The following is a 24,661-nucleotide window of genomic DNA, read 5'->3' as shown; positions in this document are numbered from 1 at the left end:
TTCATGTACTTAATTCAAGGCAACAAGTTCGGCGTCTGAACTAGGCCTTAGGGAGCCTTCAAAGTGGTGCATTCAAGAAGATTTGAGAGCGGTAAATTTAAGGTCAGTATTAAAAGCGGTTCATTTAACGGGTCTTAAAAGCCGTGTATTTAAGAAGTCTTAAAAGCGGTGCATTTAAGGGTTCTGAAAAGCTTCAAATTAAAAGCTTCAAAGTCGCGCGGCCCGCATGGTGATGTGTGCAGGCCCTAGAGTGGTCGGCAGTTCAAAATGCCCATAACTTTATCCCGCAAATAAATCGCTATTCAGCGGATCAAATGTTCTCCAGCCAATACATTTTATTTGCCGGATAACGACTTATCCTCTGGATAAAGTTATTCGCTCTCTCAACAACCGGCAGCAGTACAAAACACTAAACTTCCTAAAGCATTGAATTAAAGTACCCCCATTTTCTAAAAGGCATTAAATTAAAGTACCGCAACTTCTACAAGCCATCAAGTTAAAGTACCCATATTCTAAAAGGCATTACATTAAAGTACCGCAACTTCTATAAGGCATTTAATTTTTGCATTGGGAATCAAACAAGTTCTTATTATCCCTTTCCGACCAGACAATTATTAGACTACACTAACAAAAGGAAGCGTATCTGATCAAATTAATCAGAACGTTTGAAAACGTACAGCTAGGTAGGTGATGACCTGTTTATTTTTTTTTCTCATTCTTTTATTAACTGTCCTTATGTTCGGCGAACAATCATTGTGTTATGACTATGTTGATGCATGCTGGAATCAGTTAGTGCTAGAAATACAAATGCAGTAGACTCCCAAGGAAGAAAGCCGGATATCAACAGCATTAAGCCGTTCAAACTATCTCATTTAACTTATATCCTGATATTAATCTTATAATTGGGCCGTTTGTTTCCAAAACCAGCCAGCGGAAAAAAAGGCAAAAAATAAAACCAAAAAGCAGAGAAAGCAAAGAAAAAAAATACAAAAAAAGCATTCAAGGAACATTTTTATTTTTTGTTTTTTTGTTTATTGGGTTGTTCTCTGAAAACCAGTCCGGGAAGAAATCCAATTGTTTGGGACACTACAAGTTGTATGAAAAACTTCAACCATGAAATAGTTTGAAACTCACTGTTAGCTGCTTGGGCGCACAATGTACCTTTCCGTGGTTGTTGGCTATTGATATTTTTTTGAACAATAAATCAAGTGTTTAGGGAATTTATAAGGAAATTTATGCGATCTTCACGATGGTCAACAAAAGCTTCTTAAATCCAGGCTTCTCGCTGTCATATTGAATTGGAGTCAGGAAATTGGAATTAAATTTCAAACAAAAAGGAGTGGTTTTTCTTCCGAATTTTACAGGTTTGTTTTTTCTTCCAAGCTAGTATCCTACTGCTATTAATAATTGTCCGTGTTTCACATTTTACCAACTGAAAAAATGGGCCAAAGTTTTTAATCGGCCTTGTATTATAATTTATTGTTTTTAAAGTTCGTACAAATGGCGTTTACCAAGGAGCATTAACAAAATTGCACGCAGCCAGCTGTCCTACATTACGTTTTCTTCCCGCAATTATGGGTTCTCATATTATATCCTTCAACTTGTCTCTTTTCCCCTCGCCTCTTGTATAGTTGTATTTAGTACTCGCTGGAAAATCGTTTACCCAAACCCTGTTTTAATTTGATCCCGTTTTTTCAACGATTACCGTGAAATTTTTTCCCAATTTCACAAGTGTACCATTTGAATGCCTTTCAATATGAGTGACGCATTAAGACCAAAATTATGAGTTTTTGACTTGTCTATTGCGTCGAGTAATTTCACATGTGAATTTTGAAGGAATGCTAAAATTAAGAAAATATTTGTCACCCATGACATTATACTTAATTTATTTCTCGTCGTTTGCGTCCTTCGTTGTCAGTAACTGTCATTTATTCTCCAAGTTCTCAAGCTGTTATTAGTGTAATATTATAATAAGTAATATAATATTTATTTATGTCACTCAAAATTGACTAATGATTCTACGATTCTACCTTATATCAGTGTATAGATGGTAATGGTACAAAAGCGTCAGTGGGGAAATACATTCCGTAAATAAATGTTTGGATCTTGTTGTGATGAATAAAAGGTATCCGTTAATCTTTCAATGTGCGCTACACACTTCCAGTTAACTATATCTAGACCATAATTTGGTTGTTTTCTGTTCCAGGGGGAGAGAGGCGGATTCTCTCTCTCTCTCTCTCTCTCTCTCTCTCTCTCTCTCTCTCTCTCTCTCTCTCTCTCTCTCTCTCTCTCTCTCTCTCTCTCTCTCTCTCAAGATGGAAAGTTAACCATTTTTATCACTTTGAAGTTTCTCATTTATTACTTCAACAGAATGCGTTGGTTTACATTTTCCTCCCGTTTTAATGACGAAAATTCAATGTTTTCCAACATGTCAAAGCTATACTTGCTCATCACTGAAATTAAATTATATACGATTTTTTTTCCTTTCGTACCGGCAGCAAAAGTGCCCTACGCCTTAGAAGGCCAAAAATAAAACACAATTTCCATTCAGGCCTTTAAGCATTTTTTTTTTTAAGCTCTCTTTCTCATACTCCAAAATTTAATCTCTGTAGAAAAATTTTGAGTAAAGAAAAATCGCGTGAGTTATTGTTTTTGTGGTCCTTGGTCGGCGTATTTGTGTTCGTCGGCTTTGTCTCAGTAGGTCATAACGTAACTACACCAAGAGTAGTTGACCAATGGGCCACTATTCTCTCGAAATTTCTCTGGAATTGGTTTGTAACCCAATTGGTTTTTAACTCGTCTATATAGATATTAGTTTTCAGCCAATCGATCCACCCAACAAAATGAGAAAAAAAAAACTAAACATAACAGATTAAAAATAGCAACTGACAGGAGGTCGGAAGATCAGCCTGCCTATTCTTGGCCGACGAGTTGAACTCAGGGCTACCGAAAAACAACTCCAGCTAGCGGCCAACGAGAGAATTGAACAGAAGACCGCGGGATTACAAGTTTGGCGCCACGCTGCCCCTATTTGGTTCTCTTTACTTGGCACAACATCGTTAAGGTACTTTCACTAATGGAAGTTGACGAAAGACCAATATTTGTTAGTAACCTATACATCTAACCATCTCTTTTAGCGACAATATGGCGGTTAAGGAAACAATGATCTTTCTTCTCGCGATCATGTATCCAGTGATGATTGCAAAGCAGCCAACAAAATATGAAGGTAAATATTAATATAATTCAAATAGAAAAATTAAAGCAGGCCGCAGCCACTAATGACCAGTAAAAGTTCAGCCGTCCGAAATTTTTCCTTAACGTGACGCATTTACTTAAAGGGGCAGTATCATGGGAGATCGATGGGAGATATCATGATTTTTGGCATAAATTCACTAAATTTAAACTTTGAAAACTGTGTTAATTAATTTCTCAATCGCTAATTAAAATAAATATTAATAGTGATTCTAAGACGAAAGGTTGAACCAAAATATAGTACAACCGGCGATTTTTAGTACGTTACAACAGCGAAATTTGAAAACGTCCGCCACACGTTTTCAAATTTGAACCCCTCTCTATCGTGGCCATCTGCCGGCGAAAGTATCCTTGGATAGTTTCTTTGCATTCTGATAGTCTTTTAATAGAATTTTGTCACTATATCTTGGCTGCTATCAACCGAATAGCGTCTTTCCGATTTTCGATGTGTTACTAAAAATAGCGTGATACTGTCTCTTTAAGGGACGAACTGTTTCCAAAACCTAACCAAGATGGGAAACCTTTAGTTTTAGAGGAAAAACGTTTTGTATAAATTTATCGTGCCCTTTTTGTGTTCTGCTGATCATATTAATATTTCTGCACCCTTGAGCAAGCCTGCTCGGACACTACAAGTGCGTGGTTTTGCTAAAAACCAAATCACAGGACGAAGAAGCTGCCGGATTTGAGCTCGGTTCCCCGGCCTCAGGTTGAAGCAGCATGACGGCCGTTTGAAGCTCTTAATTCGTTGCCAGTGTGCAGGCCGTGCTGCTGAGGGGTCTTTGGTCCAACCAGCACCGCGATGTCTTCGCGAAAGGACACACAGTGTAGCATTCAGATTTTTGATGCATCCTCGATGATTTCTAAAACCTGCTCATCTACGTTTGGTCGAAGAAGAAGGATTAAGCAAGGGAATCGGACAAATAGAAAAACATAACAAAATGCAATTTGTTGATTTCAATTTCTAAATGCCAAGTGTTCTAAATAAGTCCACATTACACGGCTGCTACATACTGATTGTGTCTTATTCTTAATGCTTTTCTCTCAAATTAATAGTTTTAGACCAAGGCAGTGTCATCAATTTTGTGTCATCATCAGGTCTTTGGTGCAACCATCACCGCGATGTCTCCCCGAAATGACCCAAAAGTGCACGAATTCTTATCACGCGGGATAACAAAAATTCCCTTTGTTGTGGATAATATGTATCCGACTTGTGCTTTTCAAACCTGCGTAGGATATTATTTCACGAAAACGCACTTTACAAAGTGGAGTCTAATCACAAAGGGGAAAGTTGTGGTGATCAATAATAATAATAATAATAATAATAATAATAATACTAATAATAATAATAATAATAATAATAATAATAATAATAATAATAATAATTCTGTCTTATAAAATAATTCTGCTGGTGATGGATATTTCATTTACAGTTGGTTACTAAACAATTTGCTTTCAGCTTCCCCTGAGGAAACGAAAGTCATTGATGAGATCAAAAAACAGAAGGAAGAGGACAAGAAAGAACAGGAACGCGTGAAGAACTTACTGGATAGAATAGCGGCTGAGATTGAACGCACCTCTTGTACAGGTGGGTAGAGAACTGGATACACGACGGCAATTGTTAATTTTCTTTTTTATTTTACGTTCTCTCATTGTTAATTTTGCTATAGATCCACCAGAGATTACAGACATTTCTAGTAATCAGACAAAGAATGAAGGGGATATTTTGACACTCAAGTGTACAGCTTATGGCGATCCAACTCCAAAGATCGTCTGGACGCGAGTTTCTGATAACAGTGTTGTAACGTTTCCTTTGACCATCAGTGGTAAACAGGATGAAGGAGTCTACAAATGCACTGCTAATAATGGTGTTGGAAATGCTGCCAATAGAAGCGTCAACGTGTTTGTACAAAGTGAGTCAGTTTAGTTTATGATACCAGTGTAACATTCATTGCCTTTACATACAGAAGAGTTCCGGTAATGTGCAAAGGGTAACAGCTGTGGACACGTTAAACAATGCCCTTATTAAAATCCTTGTTTCACCCATAATCGTTAAGCACCTTTGAATCAGATGAACGTGAATATATGAAAATTCATATATTTAAACTGCGGAAGAAAGAATAAATAAGTAAATGATCATCCCAGTTTTATACGCAACTTAAAAAGTTTCGAAATGAAAGCCTGAAAAAAATTCAAGCTTGGACGGGATTCGAGCCCATGACCTCTGCGATACTGTTGTAGTGTTCTACCAATTGAGCTATCAAGCCAATTGGAAGCTAGTCATGTTATAAATTTGTAATATACCCGTAGAGTTGCGTTGATGAGATGAAAGTGAATATATAAACATTCAAGTTTTTAAACTGCAGAAGAGAGAATGAATAAGTGAATGATCATCGCAGTTATATACGCAACTCAAGCAAGTGCGAAAAGAAAGCCTGCACTCGATGCCTAATGATGATCAAGGAATTGAACTTTACAAGCAGTTAAACAACTGTGTCATGGAGCTGAAATGCATGCTCGAAAGTGGCTTCTAAATTTTCTAGTCGTGTCGAATGAGATCCCAATCCTAGTCGAAGATTTAAGCCATTCGTTGCTAACAGGTTGCCGAAATTCAAGCGTCTAGATCTGAACAGTGCATGTGTATCCCAACGGACGAAAATCCTGCCGATTTTCCAACTAGAAGTATGACAGCAACCGAGCTGGCCAATTATGAGACCTGGTGGCAAGGCCCAAAATTCTTTTAAGAAAACTGAGTGGCCAGAAAATCTTATTAAATAGCCTTGTTCTTCTTCTTCTTCTTCTTCTTCTTCTTCTTCTTCTTCTTCTTCTTCTTCTTCTTCTTCTTCTTCTTCTTCTTCTTCTTCTTCTTCTTCTTCTTCTTCTTCTTCTTCATCTTCATCATCATCATCATCATCATCATCTTCTCCTTCTTCTTCTTCATCTTCATCATCATCATCATCTTCTTCTTCTTCTTCTTCATCATCATCTTCTTCTTCCTCTTCTTCTTCTTCATCCTCATCATCATCATCATCATCATCATCATCATCATCATCATCTTCTTCTTCTTCCTCTTCTTCTTCTTCATCCTCATCATCATCATCATCATCATCATCATCATCATCATCATCTTCTTCTTCTTCTTCTTCTTCTTCATCATCATCATCATCATCTTCTTCTTCTTCTTCTTCTTCTTCTTCTTCTTCTTCTTCTTCTTCTTCTTCTTCATCTTCATCATCATCATCTTCTTCTTCTTCTTCTTCTTCTTCTTCTTCTTCTTCTTCTTCTTCTTCTTCTTCTTCTTCTTCTTCTTCTTCTTCATCATGTAAGAGAATTACTAGACCACAGCAAAGAAAAACGAATAGCGAGCTATTTCAGCTGCATAAATGCTGTTCCTATAATACTTCATTATACAAGAATGAGACCTCACAACTCCAAAAAAAAGCAAAAAAAACCTTCAAAGGAAACACAACTCTGTGTGGATCAAAGTGTCATACTAGCTATTGGTCAACCAAAAGAACAAATAGCAAGCCAGAATTTTCGATCCTCACAACGCCTATAAAAACGGCCAGAACAAGATCAACCACGGAAGGGCACCAGTTGAAATACTGTCATTCCACAGACACTAACAAAGCAACAACGGAAGAGATTCGCTTTAGAATCGAAACTGCAGTATTGTTTTAAAACGTGAAAATGAGCAACCACAGACTAACTGAAGAGGGCATGCTTGAATCCGGCCCATCAACATCAGGCGAGGCCGAGCTACCTGACACTAACGACATAAACGCCGAAGAGGAAAAGTCGCTGTTAGCCGACTCCGATGAAGATTCTAAGAGCGGACAAAGTTGGCCGACTGTCAAGCGTCGCCACGAAGAACAGCAAGGAAGCGAACGAAGAAAACGGCCAAGACAAGATGACAGCGCTAAAGCTTTGGAAAGCAAATTAAAAAAAGAATCGAAAGAATCTATCACCAAATTGGAGGCGCACGCCGAGAAGTGAACATGTCCCTAGTCGCTACGCTACAACGTTCGCGCGAACTTCACGCCGGACGAAGATTTTAAAATGGAAGTGAGGCGCATCCGAAGGGACGCAGAACAAGGGCGCGTCCACCAACGAAGAGTAGAACGTAATACGATTAAGCTTAGAAAAACAGAGCAGAGAGCAAACGTTTCCAAAGGCAGAAAGACAAACGATTCCAGACTCATCAAGAATTATTCACGTCCGGCCAGGGACACCAAGAAGGCACATGAGAACATTAAAAAGCTTACCAAGACGTTAACCCAAAAACTAGAGAAAGTAAATGGAACGATAAAAGCATTAGAGAGCAGTTCTAATAAAGAATATGAATCTTACACTTGCCTCTTCTCTGACTCAGGTAAGGGGAGTGATATAAAAAACTGAAAATTTAGAAACAAAAAACATAGCGAGAGAAGAAAACACGTTAGACGAGATCAAATTAGAAAATCAACAGACGCTAATCAGAAGCACATCAAAAACTTTTCAGAGTACAAAATGACAACTGATCAGACAAATCTACTAGCAAAGGGACTGAAATTCATCTCTACGCCGATTATAGAAGAAAAACGCGTAAAGCAACAACTGCTACTAGATTTTAAGCAATTCGCGAGAAGAATGCGTCTTCAGTACATATTTCACGGCAGAGATAGTGAACCACATCTGTTCTACGTTCAATCCAACTGGGAACCGTCAGTTTAAAGATCAATTGCCCTAGAAACTTTCCTATAAGAAGTTAAAACAGAACTCGCTGAGATTAAACTTATAAAGCCAAGCCTAACCTGTCGTACAACGAGCGTAAAGATATTAGAGAGTTGAGAACGAACTCTGAAATAAACATTAAGAAGGCAGACAAAGGCACAACAACGGTCATTATGAACAAACAAGATAAGATACAACAGGGACTTATACAACTCGATGACAGAAATACCTATTTGCCACTAGAAGCACCAATGGTCAAAGACACATTCCAAAGACTACAAAATATTATCAAAGACCTACATCGTGGAGATCATATAGACCAAATGACCACAAAATGGCTTTCTCAGACACCTTACCAACCTCGCATACCAGTGTTTTACACACTAACAAAGATTCACAAGAAAAACCCGGTCGGTAGACCGATAATCTCGGGATGTGATGGCCCTAAAGAACGATTATCATCATTTATAGACAACATTCTTCAGCCTATAGCAAAAACACAGAAATCGCACATTAAAGATACGACAGACTTCATTAATTTTATAGAGAGGACTAAAGTCCCAGAGATTACAATTCTAGTGTCAATGGATGTCACTAGGCTGTACACCAACATCCCACAGGAAGAAGGAATAGACACTGTATGTAAGGCATACGAAACATTCTATAAAAAAGACACCCCGATACCAACACACTCTCTTAGAGAACTACTTAGACTTATACTTCAGGAGAACTCCTTCCAATTTAATGGGAGGAACTATCTCCAAACACATGGAGCCGCAATGGGCACGAAAATGGCGGTTGCCTTCGCAAACATCTTTATGTCTGCAGTAGAGACAGAAATAATCAACAAGAGCAGTAAGAAACCACTCGAGTGGAAAAGATACATCGATGACGTGTTCTCTTTGTGGGACACTAAAAGAGAGGAGATAGATCTTTTCATTTTAGACGCAAACAGGCACCAAACAACCATCAAGTTCACAGCTGAAGTATCATAGAAATAAATAAACTTTCTAGACACAACAGTATTCAAAGGCGAAAGATTCAACAAAGACTACGTCTTTGACATTAAAACGCATTTCAAACCAACTGAGACGTTCCAATACACGCATTTTTCTTCCTGCCACGCCCTTAGCATCAGGAAAGGTTTTATCAAGCGCGAAGCCCTCAGACTTTTAAAAAACAACTCTTCTAAAAGTCTTTTTGAAGAAAATATAAAAGATTTTAAATCACGTTTGCGTGCACGAGGCTACCTAGATCTTTTGGTCAATAAAGTCCTCGCATATGTTCAATTTAAAGACAGAAAATCGGCTCTTCGTCAGAAACCGAAAATGCGCAAGAAAATATTGCCCTTTGTCACACAATACAATCCATCAGTGCCAAACTTAAAAAAAATCTTAATGAGCAAATGGCATTTAATCGAGAATCAACCTCTGCTGAAAGAAATTTATCAGAATCCACCGATTGTATCCTACAAGAGAGGAAAATCTTTAAAACGCATTCTCGTAAGAGCCAAACTCTAAAGGTCAAGTACTCAACATGGGCGACACCAGCAGGAGTGGTGTTAGGCCTGTCAACAATTTAAAACATCTTTGCGATATATTTAGGCAGAGCTCCGTTCTGCTTCGTCCTATAGCACCAATTATCAACATGTACAAGAATTACTAGATCACAGCAAAGAAAAAGGAATAGCGAGCTATTTCAGCTGCATGAATGCTGTTCCTATAATACTTCATTATACGAGACTGAGACCTCACAACTCCAAAAAACAGCAAAAAGAACTTCAGAAGAAACACAACTCTGTGTGGATCAAAGCGTCATACTAGCTATTGGTCAACCAAAAGAACCAATAGCAAGCGAGAATTTTCGATCCTCACAACGCCTATAGAAACGGCAAGAACAAGATCAACCACGGAATGGTACCAGTTGAAATACTGTCATTCCACAGACACTAACAAAGCAACAACGGAAGAGATTCGCTTTAGAATCGAAACTGCAGTATTGTTTTAGAACGTGAAAATGAGCAACCTCAGACTAACTGAAGAAGGCATGCTTGAATCCGGCCCATCAACATCAGGCGAGGCCGAGCTACCTGACACTAACGACATAAACGCCGAAGAGGAAAAGTCGCTGTTAGCCGACTCCGATGAAGATTCTAAGAGCGGACAAAGTCTGCCGATTGTCAAGCGTCGCCACGAAGAACAGCAAGGAAGCGAACGAAGAAAACGGCCAAGACAAGATGACAGCGCTAAAGCTTTGGAAAGCAAATTAAAAAAAGAATCGAAAGAATCTATCACCAAATTGGAGGTGCACGCCGAGAAGTGAACATGTCCCTAGTCGCTACGCTACAACGTTCGCGCAGACATCGCGCCGGATGAAGATTTTAAAATGGAAGTGAGCCGCATCCGAAGGGACGCAGAACAAGGGCGCGTCCACCAACGAAGAGTAGAACGTAATACGATTAAGCTCAGAAAAACAGAGCAGAGAGCAACCATTTCCAAAGGCAGAAAGACAAACGATTCCAGACTCATCAAGAATTATTCACGTCCGGCCAAGGATACCAAGAAGGCACATGAGAACATTAAAAAGCTTACCGAGACGTTAACCCAAAAACTAGAGAAAGTAAATGGAATGATAAAAGCATTAGAGAGCAGTTCTAATAAAGAATATGAATCTTACACTTTTCTCTTCTCTGACTCAGGTAAGGGGAGTGATATAAAAAACTGAAAATTTAGAAACAAAAAACATAGCGAGAGAAGAAAACACGTTAGACGAGATCAAATTAGAAAATCAACAGACGCTAATCAGAAGCACATCAAAAACTTTTCAGAGTACAAAATGACAACTGATCAGACAAATCTACTAGCAAAGGGACTGAAATTCATCTCTACGCCGATTATAGAAGAAAAACGCGTAAAGCAACAACTGCTACTAGATTTTAAGCAATTCGCGAGAAGAATGCGTCTCCAGTACATATTTCACGGCAGAGTAGTGAACCACATCTGTTCTACGTTCAATCCAACTGGGAACCGTCAGTTCAAAGATCAGTTGCCCTAGAAACTTTCCTAGAAGAAGTTAAAACAGAACTCGCTAAGATTAAACTTATAAAGCCAAAGCCTAACCTGTCGTACAACGAGCGTAAAGCTATTAGAGAGTCGAGAACAAACTCTGAAATAAACATTAAGAAGGCAGACAAAGGCACAACAACGGTCATTATCAACAAACAAGATAAGATACAAGAGGGCCTTATAAAACTCGATGGCAGAAATAACTATTTGCCCCTAGAAGCACCAATGGTCAAAGACACATTCCAAAGACTACAAAATATTATCAAAGACCTACAAGGTGGACATCATATAGACGAAATGACCACAAAATGGCTTCCTCAGACACCTTACCAACCTCGCATACCAGTGTTTTACACACTAACAAAGATTCACAAGAAAAACCCGGTCGGTAGACCGATAATCTCGGGATGTGATAGCCCTAAAGAACGAATATCATCATTTATAGACAACATTCTTCAGCCTATAGCAAAAACACAGAAATCGCACATTAAAGATACGACAGACTTCATTAATTTTATAGAGAGGACTAAAGTCCCAGAGAATACAATTCTAGTGTCAATGGATGTCACTAGGCTGTACACCAACATCCCACAGGAAGAAGGAATAGACACTGTATGTAAGGCATACGAAACATTCTATAAAAAAGACACTCCGATACCAACACACTCTCTTAGAGAACTACTTAGACTTATACTTCAGGAGAACTCCTTCCAATTTAATGGGAGGAACTATCTCCAAACACATGGAGCCGCAATGGGCACGAAAATGGCGGTTGCCTTCGCAAACATCTTTATGTCTGCAGTAGAGACAGAAATAATCAACAAGAGCAGTAAGAAACCACTCGAGTGGAAAAGATACATCGATGACGTGTTCTCTTTGTGGGACACTAAAAGAGAGGAGATAGATCTTTTCATTTTAGACGCAAACAGGCACCAAACAACCATCAAGTTCACAGCTGAAGTATCATAGAAATAAATAAACTTTCTAGACACAACAGTATTCAAAGGCGAAAGATTCAACAAAGACTACGTCTTTGACATTAAAACGCATTTCAAACCAACTGAGACGTTCCAATACACGCATTTTTCTTCCTGCCACGCCCTTAGCATCAGGAAAGGTTTTATCAAGCGCGAAGCCCTCAGACTTTTAAGAACCAGTTCTTCCAAAAGTCTTTTTGAAGAAAATATAAAAGATTTTAAATCACGTTTGCGTGTACGAGGCTACGCAGATCTTCTGGTCAATAAAGTCCTCGCAGATGTTCAATTTAAAGACAGGAAATCGGCTCTTCGTCAGAAACAGAAAATGCGCAAGAAAATATTTTCCCTTTGCCACACAATACAATCCATCAGTGCCAAACTTAAAAAAAAACTTAATGAGCAAATGACATTTAATCGAGAATCAACCTCTGCTGAAAGAAATTTATCAGGATCCACCGATTGTATCCTACCAGAGAGGAAAATGTTTAAAAGGCATACTTGTAAGAGCCAAACTCTAAGGGTCAAGTACTCAACATGGGCGACACCAGCAGGAGTGGTGTTAGGCCTGTCAACACTTTAAAACATCTCTGCGATATATTTAGGCAGAGCTCCGTGCTGCTTCGTCCTATAGCACCACTTATCAACATGTACAAGAATTACTAGACCACAGCAAAGAAAAAGGAATAGCGAGCTATTTCAGCTGCATGAATGCTGTTCCTATAATACTTCATTATACGAGACTGAGACCTCACAACTCCAAAAAACAGCAAAAAGAACTTCAGAAGAAACACAACTCTGTGTGGATCAAAGCATCATACTAGCTATTGGTCAACCAAAAGAACCAATAGCAAGCGAGAATTTTCGATCCTCACAACGCCTATAAAAACGGCAAGAACAAGATCAAGCACGGAATGGTACCAGTTGAAATACTGTCATTCCAGAGACACTAACAAAGAGATTCGCTTTAGAATCGAAACTGCAGTATTGTTTTAGAACGTGAAAATGAGCAACCTCAGACTAACTGAAGAAGGCATGCTTGAATCCGGCCCATCAACATTAGCATCACCGACTCCGATGAAGATTCTAAGAGCGGACAAAGTCTGCCGATTGTCAAGCGTCGCCACGAAGAACAGCAAGGAAGCGAACGAAGAAAACGGCCAAGACAAGATGACGGCGCTAAAGCTTTGAAAAGCAAATTATAAAAATAGAATCTATCACCAAATTGGAGGCGCACGCCGCCGCGAAGAGAACATGTCCCAAATCGCTACGCTACAACGTTCGCGCGAACATCACGCCGGACGAAGATTTTAAAATGGATGTGAGCCGCATCCGAAGGGACGCAGAACAAAAACTAGTCGGCGCATTAACGCGCTTCCACCAACGAAGAGTAGAACGTAGCAAACATTTCCAAAGGCAGGAAGACGAACGATTCCAGACTCATCAAGAATTATTCACGTCCGGCCAAGGACACCAAAAAGGCACATGAGAACATTAAAAAAGCTTACCGAGACGTTAACCAAAAAACTAGAGAAAGTAAAAGGAATGATAAAAGCATTAGAGAACAGTTCTAATAAAGAATGTGAATCTTACACTTGCCTCTTCTCTGACTCAGATAAGGGGAGGGATATAAAAAAGCCAATCTCTAAAGGTCAAGTACTCAACATGGGCGACACTAGCAGGAGTCGTGTCAACACTTTAAAACATCTTCTTCTTCGACAAAGAGATTCGATCACGAGGGCGTTTCAGCAAACCTGAAATTTAAGGTAGTCAAGAAAGTACGGAGACTGCAGTCACTAAAGAAAGGTCATTAGACTGATGCTTAGAACCTCGTCGATTTTGGAGGTGGATGCGACTCGCAAGGGAACATGCGTTTGTTTAACGCTTCCTGCATAACTGCTGTTTACCCAAAGCAGAACGAACAGCCGGATAAATTTCTCTAGAAGAAATCAAAGCTGCTCAATCTGAAATTTTACGCATTGTCGGACGCCTCAAATACGCAGAGTTCATTCCGCCACACGAAACACCTTTCCCAATAATTCATCCTTGGGTACATTAATTTACCACTTTGATTGTCAAAAACTATCATTTGAAAGTCCATCGCATTAACGGAACAAATCAAAAGTTAGCCGATTTGACTTCAAGCTTGGCAATTGATGACGCCTCTACCAAGGATAATAGTGAAGGAACCTCTAAAAGCAGCCCGTCGTTACTGAAGATTTTGCTGGCTCATTATTTACGATTCTGGAAAGAGGGAAACCCAGAAAATATTCACCTGCTTATTGTCAAGAGTATGCATTTAGATGTCGCATTTGAGATGGATACTGATTCGTTTCTCAACGCATTTTAATTTGTCGGATGATAAATCGCAAAGGCCTTCCGCAAAGAGCTCTCTCCGACAACGGAGGAAATTTTGTTGGAGCAGACAAAGAGTTGCGCGAACTGACAATATAAATCTGTAAAGGACAAAATTCAGAAGTCAGCGGCGAATCAGCATACGAAATGGAATTTCAACCCCCTTTAGTACCTCATTTCGGGGGAGTATATGAAATAATGATAAAAGAAGCCAAACGAGTGATCTACGCCATCCATCAGCTGACATCAACGATGAAGAACTAATGACGGCTCTTACTGGAGCAGAGGCTTTAATGAACTTAATTTTAGACCATAAACTTATCAAACCATGGATCCAAATGATGATGTGCCGCTGACACTGAATAATTTTCTCCATGGACAGAGGGGAAGGACAGCTCGCTCCAGAGAGCAGCACTGGATTAGAGAATGGTTATTCTCGCCTAACTCAAGAAACAAATAGCTCGACTCTTAGAAAGACCTTAGTTAGTGAAGTTTATCCAGGAGAACGCGGACGTGAATGAGTAGCAAAAGTTCAAGTGCAACCGACCGTTTTATATCGAAACGTGTCGAAAGTGTGCCCTTTAGAACTGGACAAAACAATGAATTAGGGAAACTGTCAGTTAATTAATTATTTGCAAAGAGACTTATTCTTAGCTTACCGACATGCAACTTCGTGCATATCGAGGGAGAGGAGAATGTTCACGAGGGGGTTAAAGCAAGAAGCAAACACCTTTCGGAACAAGCAAGCAAACATTCTCAACTAATTGTCTATTGTTCAATTATTATTCATATCGTTTTTTTTTTTTACGTGTACTTAAATTTATAAGCGGGTCTAAATATTAGTTGCATTTTAGGGTGTGTGGGCATTCGTCTTTTCCGCGTTTCGTTTCGTCTTTATCTTACGAAGTTTTTTGTAATGAAGTTTTTGCCCTTCGCTTTTTCTAGTTTTGTTTCGTACAATATATGTTTAAAGAAGTTTCGATATTCGCTATTTTCACTTTCACTGTTTCATGACGTCGAAATACAGTGTAGAGTTTGAAAGTTCGCGATCAACACCTTTGAAATACAATCGTTACACAAACGATAAATTTGAGCTATCAAAGTATAAATTGAATTAAAGAATTTAAGGATAATGTACAAGTAATTCACAAGTTCAATTGCAATTTGTTTGGAAGTATTCCATAAAAGTATCTTTTTTTATGTTTTAAAGGATCACCAAAATGATCCAGGCATGACTTCATAAAAATTTCCAAACCGCATTAACCATTTATACATTCATTCATCGTAGATTATCGTCCAATCAACACACGTCTGTCGAGTATATCGAACTGTGTTTGTGCGAATGCATCCTTCAGCATCACGTGCAGCAGCATCACGTGCAGTGCACAGGCCAACCCACCTGCAAAATATCGATTCTACAAAGAGCAGGAGAGTATATTTAACACTACAACTGGCAGTAATGCTGAAACGTATACAACGTCAATTGGTGAAAGAGTCAATCAGGTCAGCTACAGATGTACCCCGTTCAATTATTATGGAGATGGACCCACAGAAAGGCTCACTTTAACAGTGAAAGGTGATTACAATACGTATTCATTTGAATGTGAGGCTGTTTCGCTATAGTTTATTCATAATGAGGATTTGTCGTTGGTGGCTTTAGCAGAAAGAAAAATTCTAAGAATTCTACATAACTCAATTGTTTTAAAGTTGTATATAAAGATATCTTTTTGATTAATTAGGTCTTAAGGTCCTTGCATTAACGGCAATGGTATTTAGAAAAATTGAATAATGTACTAATATTGCAACATTTTTATTTACCACAGTGTCTAAGTTTAGCCACAAATTTTCACTTCTCGTGTGTCCGTCTCCTCCTGGCTAGAACCAAGTTAATGGATCTCGGATACCATCACCTGAAATTCGTAATTTTGTCATTTATAATTAAATATTGTAGCAATACGCAGTTGGGGAAGCATAGTTTACATCCTATGACTTTTAATATACTCACATTGTCATGGGATGTGTCCGGCAGGTATGCCTTGCCTTCCACCACTGCCACAGCTGTCCGACATTTCTCGATCCCTTGTTACCCCAGACCCGTAGTAGCAGTTGTCGGAGCCGGTAGCTTATTCTCCTCATTTGAAACGAATAGCTTGAAGTTATGTTGCCTGACCCTTTATGATATACCGCTGGGAGAAGCCACGACAAAGCCTTTCCTGGGCGTTGATGGAGTCAGCATGGTATGAATCAGTCGAGAAGACAAAATTCTTCTTAGCCACCGTCTCATCTAGAACCTTGAGGCATATCGCACCAAAGGTCGGTGGGAGGTTCTTCAGGGCGTGGAAAAGCGCGTTTCCCTCCTGGATGTAGAAGCTATCAGTTGGGTAAGGCACTTTGTCGGGGGCATCTTCCATGAAATAATGAAGCATTGCAGTCTTGTTTGTTTAATTGAAGAAACAGTCAGCTGTGCCAAGGCTGTGAGGGACAGGAGAAAGCGAATACCGAATTAGCTCGTCAAAGTCAATGGGCTCATCAAGGTGTTGAGACTTGATGAGTAGCATGAAAGCAAGGTCACTTTGCTCACGGTACTGGATAACCTGAAAAATTAAGGGAACAGTGGTTTACCCCTCACGTAAGTTCGAAGATCATACAACAGTTCGTTATAGTACCAAGGCAGGGTCACATACCTTTCCCTGTGAGGCAGTGAGCTTGACTGTCTTGTTAGATCCTCCATGGTGTTTAGTTTCTGCCTCATACTTGTCTCTGGACCCCAGCTTATATACGTAGGCTACCACAACTGCAGCGGAGATACTGGCACTGTAGACCAGATTATGGGTAATAGGACTTTAGTGACCTGGAGTGACATTGGCAAAGGCAGTCAATTCATGAATATCATTGTTCTCAAGTCGTGCTCTCAATTGCACACTTCTATACTCTGGATTGGCGAAGCCATTTTTCTGTAACTCTTGAATGTAGAGAAGACGCAGAGATGCGAGTAACACGACTTCGTTCTGCCCAATAACACAGTCTTGAATGAAATCAAGCACAACAGTGAATGCCTTCAGATGCGTATGTGCCTTACGATCCTGAGTTGTATCAGTTTTGTCACAGTTAGTGGCTCTGGCTGTAGCATGCAGGTAATTGATGTACTTCAGATTAAATGATTTGCGACAAGACTGGGGAAACTGGGCCTCTCTTGCAAACAAGTCTTCGCCTTGCACCTTGCGATGTAGACGGCTATTACCTAGTTCAAGGGCTTGAGGCTCAATCTGTTTCGAAGTAGGCCCCTTTAGAGCTCTATCCTCGGTCTTGAACATTGGAAACTTGATGCATCGCTCTGTTTTCCCGACAATTTCAGTTCAAGCTTTCCACAGATAATGCACTCTGCAGGAAACGGCCGAATGGCAGATGACGATGATGATTTACGGGAAGAGCGTATTGTCGAGCCTCTATCACTTGGTATTACGCTACACTTCAACCGATCCTGGTTTGTCGTAAACTTTTGGTAGCAGCCCCGGTGATAGCCAATATCTTCCAAATTTGCACCAGTAAGAATATCTGGAATCTGGTTTCACACATCTTCCATGTGATTGGGTGAATCTCTAGTTTCCATGAGTCGCGTGAACGTGAACGTCTTTGGCGAACTTGAGAAAAACACTCTTCTGAACTGCTTTAAACACTTAACGCAACTTTCACTACCTTATGATTTAAATAGTCTTTGCAAACCTAGAGAACTAATCAATTTAGCACACGACTTGAGAAAATAAGTTTTACAAAATCAACCTAATTAAGATGCTACACGTATACACAAGGCAACTCAAATTCATTGTAGCTAAAACAAAATTTTCACTACACCAGGTTGATTCCATTCTCTTTCCTTTCCTTTAGGTGAATGGTGAGAGTTTACCAAACATATTAGAGCGTTTTATCCCAGAACAACGAGAAAATCGAAGAAAAGATTGCATTGTTGCTCGGGATACTTTCGATGCCAAGCGGACGGGAAACGGGTAATCCCGAACTAGCAAGATAGCTCCGAGAGGGGGGTACACCCTATAGTGGCCTATACAGGGAGGCTCCGCCCGAAAGGGGTACCATTTTCATGCTTCGGGGATATGAAAGAGTAGAGATTTCAAGAGTCGAAGTATATGAAAGGGTAGGGAAATCTGTCATTTAGGTATTAATATTTTGTGCTTTCGGTAATGTTGCATTACTAACGGAAAGGCCGTTTACATAGTGTTACAATATGCACCTGATTTCTATCAATGATCAACTAGACTAAGATCAAGTTGACTCCTCATGTTGGACTGCGCTGTATGCTAATTAATGGTGGATTAAAGGATCTTGAAACATGGTGGCAGCGAAATAGGACAACGAATCCCTCGGCTACCGCTTACGGAGCCGCGCTACAGCTACAATAATCCTGTCAACATTTCTGCGACGGAAACAGCGCCTGAAGCACCGTCACCTGGCACAACAGCCACAACCACAACAAGGACTTGTGCAACACTCATTTGTCGGCGCGATGGCTGAAATAATGCCTCCTGGCAAATTGGTTATAGCATGTGAACAGGCTGCCAATTGGGGTATAGTGCAAAGACAAAAATCGCCAGTTTTTCTCTTTTTCCCCTAAAACCCCACTTGGGAGCCTGTTCACAGGCTAATTAGTTACGACAGGGAACGTGGCAGACAACCAGAAAGTATGGAAACAAATATGGAGCAACTACGTGTTCATTGCTCAAATCGAAATGCAACCGCCACCGTACATGGTGTCCCTAGGTTGTTTCTCCACCGTATTGGTGCCGATGCATTTTTAACGGTTTTTAATACGGCCGCCGTGACGATAGAAATGACCTGGCGAAGATAATACAAAAGTTCGAAGAATTCACCATCGGAGAACTGAACGAAACCTTTTTAGAGATACACTTTGAACTCCAGAAATCAACAGGAAAATTAAAGTACTGATGTTTGTGTCACCGCCCTTCGGGGATGCACAATCTGCAAGCCAGCGAGGCATGCGAGGCATGCGAGGCAGACGTGTGAGGCACTCAGGTTAGCCTAAAAAACACTCCGGTTAGCCTCGCCTCGCACGTCTGCCTCGCATGCCTCTCTGGCTCGCATATTGTATACACTCCCCGCACAACCGCGAAAACATGTAATGTTTGTGACTGCATGAGTGATTCGATCATCCGTAAGGGGATCGTCGTGGGCATTCAAGATCACCGTACTCGCAAACGGCTTCTACAAGAACTGAATCTCCCTCTGTCGAAGTTTATCTATCTTTGCAAGAGCTCTAGAGTAACGAATTTGCAACTGGTGCCTCCAACGAAGATGTAAACGTCGTGAAAGATAAACACCCGCCTTCACACCGCCGCGATGACAATTCCAAGAAGAGCCGCGCGGGGAAACCGAAAACTAGCATGTAAAATCTGTGGTAAAGTGCATCCTTTCGAAAATGGCAAGTGTCCAGCGTGGGGAGCGAAATGCATAAAGTGCGGTGGCAGAAATCGTAGGTTGGCGGAGCACCGTAGAGATGTCATCAATGGGAGAAATGACCTTCCTGTGCCTGCACATTTTAACCAAGCGGATCATACACACGAAGATTTGAAGGTTACGGTTTTGAAGGCTGGTCTACGCAAGCAAGAATACCAGAAAAAGCAGGAGATGCGGTTGATTTTTAAATATGGAATTGTTAGGTTCTAGTGGCCTTAATCAGGCCCCATTTGTTCAAAGGCTGGATAACTTTATCCACTGGATAAGGCAATATATATTTAGGGCCGTCTTAAATATATTTCAAGTTAAACGTTGTGGAAGGTTTTCGTACACTCCCAAACTTAACTGCAGATAGAGTGTGCATATTCAGCCAGAACTTTAGTTTTACGTTTATTTGTTTGCTTGTTTTTCACTTGCCCGCGCGGGCTGCTACGTGCGTTGCGCGCACGCGTGCGATTATGTATTTGGGCATGTGAGCTAATTTAACGAACTTTTTAACGGCAGAGTTTTGTACCCTGAAGAAGGCAGCATTGCCGAAACGTCGGTTGAAATTCTCTTGGCAGCGTCGATTTCATAATCTTTAAATTTTTGTTGATTAACGACGCTGTGCAGTAATTTCAATCTTTATTACACAAACCTTACCAGGTAATCGAATTTCTAATGATCTATGCCCAGATGACTTTAGGAACTCGGCGTTATTAGTCCATTTTTATCCTGTGCACCTCTGTCGTGCCATTTTACTGTTGCAGTTTCGTAACCGAGTCGGTGATTTTTGTGTGAGTGTTCCTTCCACTGATTGTACACTAAGAGGTCACTAAGTCATCAATTGTCATATAAAATGGCGTTTCAGTTATCGTGTTTGGCGTGTATTCTGTTCAACTTGTATTGAACGGTCACTTAGCCATTTCCCGAGGGTGACCTCGTCTGTATTTTGATTTGAAATTGGGTATGATGCCCTTCTCGTCCTCCCCCTACACCCTTTGGAATAGACACACGGGTCACCAACTTTCTACATTTATTGCGAACTGATGTCTACACTTGTTGGCTCAGTGGCTTTTGCCGTTGAAAATTTGATGACTAATTTAAAGCATGTTGGCTATCGCCAGCCTGCGAGAGAAGACGTCATTTACTGATCCTGTTTCACCTCCTGATATATTGAGGACCATGGTCAACCTGTGTCCCTTGCTGTCCTTTGTTATCGTCGTTATCTTTCAATATGATTCGCATGTCGAACTTTCGCACTGGGAAAAATCAATTCCGATTACCTGTTAGAAAGAAGAATGAGGTTTGAACGCCTACACAACTCCTACTACATGTTTGCCGCTTCTATCTCGGTTTTTCGGCCGATTTAGCTTCTGTTATACTTGCAGCGGGTTAACATAATCATTTTGGACGATTTGAATAAAAGTCACCGACCGGAATGGAGCTACGTGCTAACTGTCGCATATTTTTTTTTTTTTTGCGGGGGGGGGGGGGGGGGGGATCGCATGAGGTGGAGTGCGGACTCAACCTCCATGGTGGAAGCTACTTGAACAAAATTAGTAAAGGAGGCCCTTTGAAAAACTTAACCTCTATATATTAGAGCCCGAAAATTGAAACTTGGTACGAAACTGTTTCCTTTAGGATATTTTACATAACAATAGCCGAAACATACGCCTGACAGTCATACAGACTGATTCGACCCCAGCCATTACGATACACTAATTGAAATATAGAGACAGACAGGGGATCAACATGTACTCGTGCAAGAAAGTTCTATCCGGTTAATTTTCGAGACTTCCCAACCCCCCCCCCCCCCCCCCCGCAAAGTCTCCTTAATATAGTATAGATGAAATTATACCAGCGTTATTAGATCACTGTTTTAAGGTACTTGTTTTCTTTGTCTGACAAAGAATGCCTGACAACAATCGTCTCTTACCATTAGATTCACGGATTACACTGCATAACACTTTGATTGGTCCTCTTTTGACTATGCTGATGTTATCTGGGGTGACAAAGATAACACTACACTTACGGGCGATTTGCAGATTCTGCAAAATAAGACAGAAAAGGTATCCTTTATTTGCCTAGCTATGCCGATGCAACCGATGCACTCAAGTCACTTGGCAGGCCAACCTTGTCCCGACGTCGCCTTGTAAACAGATACATGATCACTTTTAAGTATATTCATGGACTCGTAGATTATAATTTTAATATTCTTAAGAACAGCGACATCCATTCCTATAATACCCGGAGAAAGAATGATTTCCGTCTTCCACGCGTACGAACAAACTACGGAAAGAAGAGACTCCTTTACCAGGGTATTAAGGAATGGAACCTTTTAGAACAGTCTTTCAAAGACATAAAATTAATTTTTTTTTAATTTTTAAGCAACGTATCAAAGAGCGTGTTTTTAGCTAGTTTTTAATTCTTGTTTCTAATTTTTACTTCTTATTGATGTCTTTGTATTTCCTACTTTTAAATAATTGCAATTTTTAAATCATTTGTAAGTTTTTAAAACATAACGTAGTTGTTTTTACCTCAATCTACAGGGCCCCACTGAATATCACTTTCGTGATGTGGGCTCCCTGTGTAAAGATTACTATTATTATTATTATTATTATTATTATTATTATTATTATTATTATTATTATTACTGACTAATTGCAAATTGTGCTGAACATGAAGTAAAAAGCTAATGTAGAAAAACGAGGTTCAGAACGTCAACAGAAGAGTTTTTGCTGTCTAGTCCACATTAATATTACATTACGATCACAGTCACTTTGTTGTATTCTTTCGAGGATACATTAATAGTTTTGAAAGTTTAATGATGTGTTTGTTTCTTTACTAAGATTGTTCCAGTAGTCTACACTGGAAACAATATCAGGATCTGTCAACCGGACGTGTTCACGCTGTTGAACAGTTCAGCATTAATGGAAGTCTGTTTCTCGCCTTCGTTAGCTTTCACTACAATTACCTTATTATCTACAAACTGAACGACACAACGGGAAAATTTTCTGTCTATCAAACCATAAACACTACTGGAGGATTGGACATTGAATATTTTATGATTGCTGATAGACATTATCTTGCTCTTGCTAATCGTTATTACGGATCTACAAGCATATTGAATTCCGTCATTTATCAGTGGAATGGACACCAGTTTGCAGTTTGCAGTTTCCAAAAGATTCCGACAAATGGAGGAAGCAGCTTCACTTTCTTCAAGGTATTACAGGAACAGTATCTTGCGGTTGCGAATTATCGCCATGATACCTCGGGGTACAGAATCAATTCAGTGATCTACAAATGGAAGAACAATCAGTTTGAAAAGTTTCAAGAGATAGGAACTGTGGGAGCCGAGGGATGCACTGCATTTGTAATCGACAGTGAAACTTTTATTGCCTTTGCAAACCATTACGATTTCAGCTACAGAATTGATTCCACTGTGTTCAAGTGGTCAGGGGGTAGTTTCGTCAAAATACAAGATCTTCAGACGACTGGCGCCTACGATGTGAAGTCGTTCAATATCAATGATGACACATTCCTGGCCTTTGCAAACTTTCGCAATGGAGAACATGCATTTAACGTCAATTCGTCCATTTACAAGTGGGATGGAAGCAAGTTCATTCTCTACCAGTCTATTCTCACCAATGGAGCCTTCGCCTGGCATCCATTTGTGATCTGTGGTGAAACTTTCCTGGGTGTGGCCAATTGGCGTGGCAACTCAGTTGTGTACCAAACCTCAGGACAAACATTCATCAAATACCGAGAGATTTCAACTCAAGCAGCTTGTGATATGACATCGTTTGAGTACAAGGGTCACACCTACCTTGTAATTGCATACGATGGAAACAACAGCCCCCTGTATAAATGGGTCTAAATTGAACAAAATAGTATCAAATGGACAACGAAGTTATAACGGACATGGCGAAAAAGTTGGAGTCTTTTGTTTGTTAGTTAAAAATTTTAAACAGAGCTTAACAGAATCACACTAAGACATACAGTATTTATAAGGGTCGCAAAACTTAATTATGTACCGAAAAAAGGGTAGAGAGAAGTCAAAGAATAAGAAAAGTAAGCATAAATTGAACAGGAACTTTGACAGAAATTACAGCACAAAAATTTCATTTGTGAATTCTCCTACTGTGGCGTCAACATAGAGGATGTTATTTTACTTCAGGTTGAAGAGCAGTGCACAATGGTTTGTGTTATACATCTCAAGAGACACTTTTTTGATGGTACTTTAAAGGGTAAAATATCGAATTGAGTCTATGGTCAGTGTCTTTCCCTAGAAACTCTATTGTGGCTTAGATTATGCAATGTGGTGACCCCAACTAAGGTAAAATGAAGCAAAAGTTGTAGCATGGGATATGTGTAGTTTTGAGTCAAAGGCTTGTGTGCACAAGCTGAAGGTGACTTAGCAAAAATCGTAAACTGAGATCGGGAACACCTTTAAATCCTTTGTAACATGTTCTGACCGATCGCAATACTAGCATTAGTATTCCTTAATACTCTTGTACTATAAGGCTATGTCAACACTATGCTGGATAGCATTTGATGCCGATGTGAAAAATACTCCGGCCTGGTGTGAACAGAAGTGGTCCAAAACCGCGGCCATCTTTCCACTAGAATCCAATCCACGCTCCTCCTTGCGTGATTTCTGTTTTGGTTCTATTCTCTGTCCACACTACTCAAGAAAGTGCCACGAAAACCTATCCGATGTGTGACGATTCGTTTTCAAGACCAAAGCAGCGCAGCATCGTTCCGGCACAAAAATCGATCCGTAATTGGCGTTTTGTGTGTGAAAGCTTAAGCTCTATCCGATACGTTTTAGTGCTG

The 24,661-nt window shown here is 40.0% G+C and overlaps 1 protein-coding gene and 3 pseudogenes across 2 annotated transcripts; 3 read left to right on the top strand and 1 right to left on the bottom strand.

Annotated features, from left to right (window-relative positions):
- Positions 1-30: 30 nt before the first annotated feature.
- LOC146461175 (uncharacterized) lies at positions 31-24,661 on the top strand. Its single transcript, XM_085087148.1, has 6 exons — positions 31-683; positions 3,138-3,226; positions 4,709-4,837; positions 4,920-5,162; positions 15,645-15,932; positions 22,675-24,661. Exons 2-6 carry the CDS (start codon positions 3,145-3,147, stop codon positions 23,700-23,702), a joined length of 1,770 nt encoding a protein of 589 aa, XP_084943274.1. The 5' UTR covers positions 31-683; positions 3,138-3,144; the 3' UTR covers positions 23,703-24,661.
- LOC146461178 (uncharacterized) lies at positions 7,879-9,482 on the top strand (annotated as a pseudogene).
- Positions 10,918-12,522, top strand: LOC146461177 (uncharacterized; annotated as a pseudogene).
- LOC146461176 (uncharacterized) lies at positions 16,466-18,864 on the bottom strand (annotated as a pseudogene). Its single transcript, XR_014857477.1, has 3 exons — positions 18,819-18,864; positions 17,041-18,052; positions 16,466-16,950 (listed from the first exon to the last, which is right to left on the bottom strand). The product of XR_014857477.1 is annotated as an uncharacterized LOC146461176 (transcript).

The sequence above is a fragment of the Pavona decussata genome, unplaced genomic scaffold (genome assembly GCF_977016875.1).
Source record: "Pavona decussata unplaced genomic scaffold, jaPavDecu1.1 SCAFFOLD_201, whole genome shotgun sequence".
NCBI classification, from domain to species: domain Eukaryota; kingdom Metazoa; phylum Cnidaria; class Anthozoa; order Scleractinia; family Agariciidae; genus Pavona; species Pavona decussata.
Note: the sequence above shows the minus strand (reverse complement) of the source record. Positions and strands in the feature narration are given on the sequence as shown.